This window comes from Humulus lupulus, chromosome 3 (assembly GCF_963169125.1).
Source record: "Humulus lupulus chromosome 3, drHumLupu1.1, whole genome shotgun sequence".
NCBI classification, from domain to species: domain Eukaryota; kingdom Viridiplantae; phylum Streptophyta; class Magnoliopsida; order Rosales; family Cannabaceae; genus Humulus; species Humulus lupulus.
In genome coordinates, this window is record NC_084795.1 from 279,338,862 (window position 1) to 279,350,543 (window position 11,682).

An 11,682-nucleotide genomic window follows, 5' to 3' on the forward strand; every position below is an offset into this window, starting at 1 on the left:
AGGGTGCAATACAAAAGAGCTTAATTATAGGGCCTATATTTGATTAGCATGATGTTCAATGAGGAAAAAAAAACGAAATTATAAGAAATGATTAGTTAACCTGAGTTATCTATTGAACTGTAATTAGGGTTGACTAAACTATAGTTCAACTTAACCAAGGGTGGTGGTTGAGTTTCATTAATCAGTTAAACAAACATAGCTTGTTCTTGGTGTTATTATTGAGTGGCTATATAAGAAGAGGAAGAGAGTTGTGAATTTTAGAAGTATATCGATCCAAAAAAAAACCCAACCAATCTACATTTTCAGATCCCTCACCACACATTCACTTAAGGTACGTAGTAGTGTCCATTCATATTCAGTTATTGTTATTGTTATTATTATTATTATCATTATGTTTAATTGGTATATATATTAATAACAAAATTAGAGATATGCATGCTTAAGAACCTTTTTTTCTTGTAGTGATTAGACATATATATGCATGCTTCTACCAATTGTATAGCTAAGTATATATACAAAGTTATTCTTAATTGTTTCATATGCCATCTGTAATTTTAGTTATAATATATCTACGCAATTTATTTATATGATGAAAAGTAAAAATGTTATTATAATTTATTTGTACGTATACTATGAAACAATTTTACATGCATTCATCGATCTCAACTTTTATTTTCCATATATATATATATATAAATATAGAGATCTAGCAGAGATGGGAGATGAGAAGAGAGGTAGCATCGCCTTCTTCGCAACATATCGACCACCACTACCACTGGACATATACTCATCCCCACTTTCTGTAAAATCGAGGAAAGAAGAGCTTCACATGACTGATGGAGTTTCTTATAATTACAACGCACAAGTCATTCCACCAGATGCTCTCAAAAAAATTCTCACTCGTCCCAAGTTGGCTTCTGAAGGCATTACTGAGGCCGATGTAGACTCAGGCCGGCTCTCAGCCATGGTTTTCGTCTCTGAACGTGATAACCTCGAAACACTTCACATAGCTCTTCGCTTCAATGAAATAAACCAACCCAAAGTCAAAGTTTTTAGTGTTGCTGATATATTTGGGACATTCAACGGCATTCGAATGGAGGACAGTGGCTGCGTGGCTGGTGATTATCTTGTTTATATTACCACTAAGGATGATATTGGCGTTCGTCGTCAACCATGGACTGCTGTGTACAAAACTAATCTTATCACAGCCAAAACTGAAAGACTCACCCCAAAAGGTTGCTCTTCATTCCCTAGTTTTCAATTATTATGTGATGATCTTGAAGTTCTTACTTGTGCGTTCTGATATTGTGTGCATCAGGGGAAGCTGACCTAAGTCCATCAGTGTCACCATCTGGAAAGATGATAGCAGTGGCATCATTCCAAAGAAAAGGCGGCTGGGATGGCGAGATTGAAGATCTACAGACTGATATTTTTGTGATGAACGTAGAGAAGCCTTTTGGTCGTAAGTATGTTATACATAATGGTGGGTGGCCGACTTGGGGAAGTGACAATGTGATATTTTTCCATCGTAAGGTTGGAGAGTATTGGGGTGTGTTTAGAGCTGACATAAACAATTCTACTCCGACATCGGAATTCCCTCGTGTCACCCCAGATGGAATGGATGCCATAACTCCAGCAGCCATCAACGCTACCACTGTGGTTGTCGCCACTATTCGCCAAAAGTCTAAATCATTTAATGATGTTCGTGTAGAAGCACAGTATCGCCACATTGAGGTTTTCGATTCAACGGGAGCACAACAACCCATACAAATTACTGTGAACACTAGACCAAAGGCTGACCACTATAACCCCTTTGTTATAGACAGTGGGAAGCGTATTGGTTACCATCGTTGCAAGAGTGACATTTTAAAGGTATTTGACCCGGCCAACATTATTCTGTTATATATAAATATATTTGTGTGATTTTTTTTTTAATTGAGTGTAACAGAGTGGAGATGATATCGAAAGACAATTCCACAAGCTTGAATCTCCACATCCAGAAGTAGGATTGTTTCGGATTTCGGGAGTGTTTCCAACATTTTCCCAAGACGGCTCAAAACTTGCATTCGTTGACAATGAGTTTAAGACTTTGTGGGTAGCCGATAGTAAAGGATTGCGTAATGTTTACGAGGTACGTACGTTAAAATGCATGCATGCAAGTATTCTTTATTTTGTTTAATATTTATAATAAGTTTTATTGTTCATGTAGACAAAAGGCCCCGATAACATCTTCGGACCAGTTTGGAACCAAGATCCAAACAAAGATGTGTTATATATATGCACGGGGCCATCTTTCAACTTTAGCCAAAAGCTAAACATTTGTGCAATCCCAGAGGTATCAAGTGAGAAACGACATCGAAAACTACTCACAAGAATTAGTAATAATGCCTTCCCATCCACTAATCCAGATGGTAATATAAGTTCTTTTATATTTTATGTACGTTTATCCATTAGTAAAACAATCACTTTGAATGAGAAAACACCTACTCTATATATATTTATTAATTATGGGCTGAAAATTGTATTAGGGACAAAATTAGTATTTCGATCCAATAGAGATGCAGAAGATAAAAAGCACAAGAATCTATACATAATGGAGGACGCAGAATCTGGTGAGTTCGGAGAAGGCACAATCACGAGGCTAACAAATGGGCCTTGGGTTGACACGCATTGCCAATGGTCTCCAAGGGGAGATTGGATAGTTTTTTCTTCAACACGAGACAAACCAGAAGATGCACCAGAGAATGATAATGGTCTCGACCCAGGATTCTTTGCTGTGTTTCTAGTGAAGGCAACTGACCCTTCGGTTGTTATAAGAGTGTTGGGAAGTGGAGATGATCTTGCTGGACATGTGAACCATCCATTCTTCAGTCCCGATGGAAAGAGCATTGTTGTGATTGCAGACCTTGCTGGAGTGTCTGTTGATCCTATCTCTTTGCCTCTTTTCGTGCACTCTGTCAGGCCTTATGGAGATATATTCACTGTGGATATTGACCCAGATGACATTAAAAAAAACAAGAACGTCAAGAAATTCACCCGTGTTACACATAGTCGGTATGAGAACTCCACTGCTAGTTGGACAATGTTCTCAACTCAGGATCCAAAAGCATCATGGAATCTGCTTTTAAAGGAAGACCACACGCCAGCGTGCCCTTATGCATATCCTGATGGAGGTGAAAGTTGGCACATGACCGGACACCTTTGCATTCCAAAAAGATGTTGTTGATTAATTGCTTCTGTATTCGTGCATGCATGTGTGTGTGTGTGTGTTATTTTATCATTTTCTAATAATAAGTTATGCGTGTCATATTATCAATATTTAAGTTTCAATGTGTGCACTGCTTGTTTTGAAGCTTGGTATATATACCATGCATCAAAAATAAATGTGTGGATGTTTATTCTAAATATGAAGTTTTTTTTTTAGTTCTTACTCTTATTTGTGCAATATGTATATTCTACTTATTTAAAATTCATTAGTATGCATCTCTATTTTCATATTTACTTGTCAAAGTTTGAAATCTAGAGGAACCATTTTGCAATAGTAAAATGTCGTGGCAAAATAATTTAAAATTAATAACCAATAGAATTGTAAAATATGTACAACCCTAGATAGCATATTATATCGTACTTCTCTTGTGGTAAGGGTACCACTAGTTAGCATATAATAGCTTTGTCACTACCCGAGTTCTAGGTTGTGGCAGATTTGTAATATCCATAATTTTGGTGGTCAAATGTCAAACATTGACCCTTGTTGGAAAATAGTATTTATAAATGATCATTTAGTTTATACTAGATAGTACAAACAATGGAATAACTCATATAATTATATATAAATATATTAGTGATAAAAGCAGGATCATTTATCATTATACATAGAACAATAATATCCCCACTGTTATGTAATAACCAAATAGTTAAATTTAATAAGTCATGACCTAAAATAATACTTAGCATCCACCATTCCTTATTTCTAACTATTACATAGCTAATTTTGATATACAGACCATTATGTTCCAAATTAAACACATATTCAAAAGATAGGACTATGGCAATAAACACATATTTACTTCATCAATAATTCACCTTATTCACAATCGCATCACTAGGTTCCTGGAATGAGAGAGCTAAAGGTGGTGAGCTTATAAAGCACAGTAGGAAAGCAACTAATATCATAGGACTCAAAAAGTTAAATAAAACCCTTGCATGGTTAGCTATGAAAACAAAACATATATCATAATGTGTAAACCAATTTAGAGAGGAACCACAAATAATCATAAGAGCATAGCTACAAGTGCACATCACACCGTCCACTAGATCTCTAGTTCCCGTTACCCACAAAAAAAAACCGACATCCTAAACCGGGTAGTCGGACCTGACACTACAAAAAACGTCACTTTTGTCGGCGCAATTTTGCGCCAGCAAAAGCCTTATGGCCTTTCCCGATGCGCTTTTGCGTCGGAAAAAAGTGACGACAAACCCCCGTCGATAATGTGACTTTTGCCGACGCAAAACGTACTGCGCTGGCAATTGTATCTTTGTGCGATGAAAAAATGCGCTGACGAAAAATTTTGTCGCGGGATTGTGGAAAACACTGTTAGCGGTAGGGGTGAACATTTGACCCGAAAAACCCGCAAACCCGCCCGACCCGCAGCCCGAAAACCCGTTTTTTGGGAAAACCCGTCAAAATCGGGTGAAATCCAACCCGAACCCGACAAAAGTCGGGTCGGGTTCGGCTTTGAAAATTTGTTAGCCTCGGGTTCGGGTTCAAACCCGAAATCCGAAAAAAAAAATGGTATTTTCGAAAAAAAAATGGTATTTTTGAAAAAAAAGTGTAAAAAAATGGTATTTTTGCAAATTTTAGTTTTTCGGCCCAAAACCCAATAGGCTCAGCCCAACCCAAAATCAAACCTGAAATCTGAAAAAAAAATGGTATATTTGAAAAAAATGGTATTTTTGAAAAAAAAAGTGTAAAAAAATGGCATTTTTGCAAATCTGTGATTTTCGGCCCAAAATCACAAATGGCCCAGAAAACCCGAAATTACAGCCGAACCCGAACCCGAGTGAACCCGAACCTGAAAAACCCCGAACATTTCGGATCGGTTTCGGTACCATTTTTCTTAACCCGAAACCCGCAAAACCCGAACCCGATGAGCCCGAAACCCGAAAATCCGACCCGTGTGCACCCCTAGTTAGCGGCATAAGGTTGCACCGGGAAAGATTATTCTTTTAGTGGTGCAAAATTGCGCCGACAAAAGATGCATCTTTTAGTGGCACGTTTTTGTGCCAGCAAAAGTGGATATCTGTAGTGGCGCATTTTTGCGCCGGTAAAGGTTGAGACTTTTGCCGACGTAATTTTGCATCGGTAAAAGTATTTTTTAAATAACTTTTTTGATAATGTTACTAATTTTATTTTCAATATATTAATATTAATTAATAAATTTTGATTTTAATATATTAATAATTATTTAATTTTTTAGTAATATTATTTAATTAGAAATAAAATTAAAATAAAAATTTTATAAATAAATAAAAAAATTATAACCATTAATGTTTATTGTCTCCACCAAACATGAAAATATAAAAGTAGTTTAGTAAATTAAATCTCTAATAAATTAAACTTTAAATAAATAAATAAAAAAGTTCTACAAATGTGTACTGCCCTCCTCATCATCCCCGCCCCCGTGAGCATCATCTTCCTCGTCCAGCTCCTGTTCTGGTAAGTCGACAGTAAACCAGGAGCCAATACACCAACCTGCTTCAACAAAGCACTGAGGAGTACATCTTGACGTCGTTGACGACTCTCAAGTTTAGTCGTATATTTCTTTAGGTTCTAATTTTCTAGCATAATGTCCTGAGTTTGCTGCAAAATGGTGTTCACTTCAGGTGGCAATTGTCTGGACATTTGAGAAGTTGACGAAGATGCTACCCTCTTTGCGCCAATTGCCTTCAACCTAGGACACCCCCAAACCCTTTCTTATAATGCGAGCGGGGTCCAAGGACATCCGTGACAATATCCATATCAGGCAAGAACTGACCGCCGACATTATCGCCGACACAAGAAGCAGCAGATGATATAGGGGTCGTACTCTGTGATGCTCGACACTCGGTCATCTCAGTCTGCACAATAAAAAGCACATATATCGAATTCCAATATAACATTATTTGAAAACCTAACTTATAAATTTTTAATATAACATATAAAATATAACTTTATTATATATCTGCCAACATCCTATCATTAATGACTGCAGACCAGTGATTGAAAATGAACGTAATTAATTTTGTTCCTGTATCAGGGAGCAAATGGGATAAAGTTAATTTGGTCATGAAAATCCATATCTAAATCATAATCATGAAGATATTGTTGATATATACAGTAAGAGCAGTTAATTCCATTAATGGGGAATTTACGTCTCTAAACATATACATCAACTATATTTGCATGTTTGTGATTTAGATATGGATTTTCATGAACAAACTAACTTAGCCCACAAGCTTCCTGATACGAGAACAACATTAGTTACATTCTTTTTTTTTTTATCTTAATCCACAATCATTAATCATAAAAATATTGGCAACATAGATTATAAATATTTAATTGTTAAAAAATTTAATTAATAATTAATAAATAATTACTAATTGACACCAACAAATTAATAATTAATATTTATTAATTATTTACTAAACTTTTTTAAAGTTAAATGTTCATAAATTAGTTAAGGTTAGGCAACTTACATGTTTTGTCGTCGCTACATTACTAATCCACTTATCCTTTTTCTTGTGGAGGTGCTCGAATGTGTCGATCATGCTCGGAAGCTGGCCAGTAGATGGGTCCATCTAAAAAAGCAAATTATTTAAACATTGTTACTTTTATAATATTTTTGTAAATGTAAAGATATATGTTATTATAATTTACGTGATCATAAACATGAGCAACGATGGATTTGGAACCGTGTCCTCCTGGTATGGTCATTTTTGCTCGAGCTCTTTATTTCTCTTCAATATACACTTCAAATAGAAAATAGTACTCGTTAATTTAGATTGTAATTTTATAATTAAACATTAATGTAAAAACTAAGGCATACCTGCTGAGAATCAGAAGCCTAAAAATCGCATAGAATTGCCCAATCAGAAGAAGTAATCGACCTTAAAGGTTTTGACTTCGCTCTCTCATTGTCCACCTCTCATCCAACCTCTACCTAGTGTTTCTTTATCGTGTGGCGCCAATCAGTCAGATGCTTTTGCATTTGTCTTACCATGGTGTTGATGCAACAACTTTGCCTTTCTATATTTGCAGGTATTTGTTGATGAGTTCCAATTCTCCGGTCCTTCTTCGATGATGAAGATAACTTTGTCAATTGTTGACCCGTCGAGAGTACCTACAAGAAAGACACTCCGATGCCTAAGTCAGTTTTTCGATCCCTTTATCTGAATAAGAGCTCAGTATTTATAGAACAAAAATGTGAGATGGTTAGTTGGTTAAGTTGACTCCCTAATTGGTGGGAAGAATAACTGAATTTCCCTCCAAAAATTCACTTGGATCACTTAAATGTACAGAAGTCAGAGGCACAGATCGCCTCTAAGCCACGACTTTTGACCTCGGAGCCTCTACAGAGCTGAAACGACCTGTTTTAATTTACCTAAAATGGAAAGGGTTTTCGGGCAGAACATTTTGGGCCCAACAGATGCCCCCCGACCCAAGCTTCAATCGGACGAAGCACGCCTATCCAATCGAACCTTGGGCCAACTCTTCAACGCCAAAATTTTTGCCCAAAGCCATCACTTCCCGTTAATCGAGGTAGGTTGCAGGCGCACGATTACAGACCCCTGACATGCATCATTCAGAATTTAATGCCAACACCATTACCGAGTATTGCACTTGATTAAGGCATTTCGTTTCCCATTTTGTTGGTTCAGTTCAAATAACTGCATTTCAAACTTTTCAAACCTCGTTTTAGCTTTTCAGAGAAGAATTTAGAGAGAAAAAACCCTTAAATCGATCGTCCCTCCATTTCCACAGCCAATCTCCCAACTCTCTTAATCATGTCTTCACGTTCATCTCCCGAGCCTGTGGATCGCGAAGGATATACGATCTCCTACGCAAGTCGTTTGACATCCCAAACAACGTCATAGTCCGAATGCTCACGAACTTTGAGCTAAAGCAATGGCGATTCAAGGATGTGGTGAAGCCCAACGAGATCGTCATGAGTCTAAGGCACATAGAATGGCTCTGATTTCCTCTTCCTGCTTTGCTATTACAGATAATTTCAAATTCTAGAGCTCACATTTCTCAATTTCTCCTAAATGCCATTCAGTCCATAGTTCGAGCTCAGATGATCGAAGCTCTTAGGAATGTTGACATTCAGTCGGATGACATTTATGCCTGCTTCACTAAATCGACGAACAAAGCGATATAAGGCAAGCTCTGGAAAACCTTCTACCTTTCCCCAAAAAAGATCGAACAATCTTCACTGATTTTGACAACTCCCATAGGAATTGGGACAATTACTTCTTTGCAATTGGAGGTGCGTGGTACCCTGAGTTTCTGCCTCAAGAAATTTTTCCCCTAGCCAGGGTTTTTATAAAAGGTATGTTCTTTCTTTACTTTGTTCTTTCTCTTCCTTCACGCAAGCATATTGCGTTTAAATGACTGTCCATTGACCTGGTCCTATGCATTGCCATTTTATTTATGTTCCAGATTTCGCATGGCCTCAGGTCAGCATGAGTCCTGAGAGACAAAACCTGCTAACAGATAAAGGAATCCTTCATGAGTCCAAGGAAAACGCCATTAGCATCAGAGGGGTAATGAACCCTTACTGCATGCAAATCATGACTCGGCTCTGTTTCATGGATTGAACCGATCTTGGTGCTATGCGGGTCAGAACACAGAAGGGCGATATGTCCCTTGCCAAGATCACGACTACGTGTGCGAAGCAGTTGGGAGTGTTCTTAAAGAAGTCTCTGTGACGCCCCACATCACTATGGCTGCTTTCTGGAATGACGACTGACCCTACAAACCAAGACAAGTCTTTCCAGCGTGCTTTGTCCTCACTCGCACACTTCCTGGGAAAAATTCCCAGGAGGTCACCCATCCCTAGATTACTCCAGGCCAAGCACGCTTAACCATGGAGTTCTCAAATGATGTGCTACCGAAAAGAAGATGCACCTTCCTGATATAGGTAGTACCCATCAATCCATTTAAGCCCTCTTCAACTGTGTAGTCCCATACCTACACAGTCTTAGAATCATTACACTTGACCTTCCCCAGGCGGTGTGGGATTGCACAGTTTACCCGGTCTTTCCCCTTACGGATCACGGGATTTTGACTGTCACAATGCTCCTTGAGTCATTCAATGCTAGTGGTCGATTAGATCTAATCTTTGTTAGCTTGCGTGATACACGCTAAGGCCGTCCTGACTAATAAGTCAGCTCAACGTGACCAGTGCCTAGTACCACTGCCGAACCTGACTAATAAGCCACAGCTTCACAGTTGATACTAGCACCCTTGTCAAACCTGACTAATAAGTCAGTACCATGCACAGGTAAGCAATGCTATCAATGTGTATCATATGCCAATTAACCAAGAATAGGGCATTCAGCATGCTTACTTAACAATTGTTGGCATAATTATAATCATGCACAAACTCAGAGACTCAAGCTCTGACCAATCTCATATACATCATTCACGGCATGCCCTCATCACATGTTTCTCATGCATCACACGCATCACACTTAACCAACCAGCATGCCTCAATAATATTCATATGCAAAGGGCAAAACTGCCAAGCATTCATTACGTTAACAATATTCACATCCAACATCCAACATGCATCAATCATAGCCATGCATGTCATACTCAACAGCCAATCAACATGCATCATAATAGCCATGCATGTCATGCTCAATAATCAATCAACATGCATCCATAATAGCCATGCATGTCACATATACACAGGGTGCAGTTTTCTTACCTCAGATTCGAGCTAGTACCAATATAAGAACGATCCTTGAGAACGATCAACCTTTAAGTCCTTAGCGGTCACCTAATCATAACCATATATGGAACACCATTAATAATATGATAATCAAAGGTTCCACACCAATATCTAGCCCCCAAGAGATCAATCCAAACTAATCCAAGTAGTAGGGACACTCCTGAGGCCCATAACTAAGTTCCCGGGGTCAAAACGAGCAAACGGGGCGAAAACAGGGCAAGGGCTGCGGCCCTAGCACCTTGGGCCGCGGCCCCCAGGGTTCTCTGAGGCAAGGGCCGCAGCCCCCTCTATCAAGGGCCGCGGCGCCCAGCGAAGACAAACTCCTGACACCTGCTTCTTCGAACTAGGGCCGCGGCGCACAAGAACAGGGCCGCGACCCCCAACCCTGGGCCATTCCCAAACGTGTTTTAAACACTCCAAATCCTCCAAAAACATACCCAAACATTCCCCAATCATCAAATCAAAGTTCCCAAGCTTCCCAATACTCCAAAACCCTCAAAACCCAAAGCTCAAACTGACCAAAAACTCAACAATCAACAAAGTCCAATTCTAAGCTTTAAAACTGTAAAAACTTAAAACTTCAAACTTAGATTACCTTTGATTGGGCTGTTTTCCGTCAAATCCTTCGGTTAAGAAGCTTTTAATCTTTCCTAGGATCGCTATGCCTCGACCCTCGCTTGATTCCGACTCCTAGAACTCAAGATTTCCTCAAAAAGGCTCAAACGGTAAAACGGACTGTTTTGAGAGAGAACGAGAAGTTTCTAACGTATGTTCTTATCTGTCAAGCTACTTCAAGCTTAAGTAACCTTAAATAAAACCTTGTGCTCGGGGTCCCGAAAACACCCCCGGGGACACTATAGTCAAAACTTCCAGAATTTCACCCTGATCTCAAATATTCTCAATCTATCACCAAATAAACATTTCTATTACCCCCAAATTGACCCCGTTATGACAAAACCGCTAATCCATTATATATGACCGTCTCATGCCGCATAGCTCGAATATATCTCCATAACAATGAGATCTCATTCACATATTACAATATGCACCCAATTTACAAATATGCCCTCAACAGGCCAAATTACCAAAATGCCCTTATCATTTTAAATACTCCCATACGCATGCATTTATCATCATATAATAATATAATTCACATTAACATGCATATGATCATTAAATATCATAATAAATCAATTATGGCCCTCTCGGCCTCCTAATCAAAGTTCTAAACCTTATTAGGAAATTTGGGGCATTACAGTCTCCCCCTGCTTCTTCGACTCCATCCTTATCAAAGGCTGAGTATGAAAGGGCATGCTTCCACTGCTACAAAACTGGGCTTTCCTGACACCTAACCACGACAGTCAACAGAGTTGACTGTCGTAATTGCTTAGCAGGACTCTACGCCGACAGTTAAAAACTGTAGGCATAGAGACCAACGCCGACAGCTAATAACTGTCATCGTTGCTTTTGACTGTCGCTATTGACCCCAACGCCGACAGTTAATTTGAGACCAATGCCGACAGTTAAAATGTGTCGTTATTGACCCCATCGCCAACAGTTAGTTCGAGACCAATGCCAACAGTTAAAAGGTGTCGCTATTGACCCCAACGCTGACAGTTAATAAAAATCCAATGCCGACAGTTAAAATGTGTCGCTATTGACCCAACGCCGACAGTTAATTCGAGAC

General features: G+C 38.7%; 1 protein-coding gene across 1 annotated transcript; it reads left to right on the top strand.

Annotated features, from left to right (window-relative positions):
- Positions 1–218: 218 nt before the first annotated feature.
- LOC133824565 (uncharacterized) lies at positions 219–3,430 on the top strand. Its single transcript, XM_062257484.1, has 6 exons — positions 219–331; positions 703–1,235; positions 1,319–1,872; positions 1,949–2,131; positions 2,210–2,411; positions 2,529–3,430. Exons 2-6 carry the CDS (start codon positions 716–718, stop codon positions 3,224–3,226), a joined length of 2,157 nt encoding a protein of 718 aa, XP_062113468.1. The 5' UTR covers positions 219–331; positions 703–715; the 3' UTR covers positions 3,227–3,430.
- Positions 3,431–11,682: the final 8,252 nt, after the last annotated feature.

What these genes read in the sequence shown, in the direction of transcription:
- LOC133824565 (XM_062257484.1), top strand. Translation starts at nt 716, where the DNA reads ATGGGAGATGAGAAGAGAGGTAGCATCGCCTTCTTCGCAACATATCGA. An exon ending in TGAAAGACTCACCCCAAAAG is followed by an intron (nt 1,236 to 1,318) that starts GTTGCTCTTCAT and finishes TGTGTGCATCAG; the next exon opens with GGGAAGCTGACCTAAGTCCA. An exon ending in GATTGCGTAATGTTTACGAG is followed by an intron (nt 2,132 to 2,209) that starts GTACGTACGTTA and finishes TTGTTCATGTAG; the next exon opens with ACAAAAGGCCCCGATAACAT.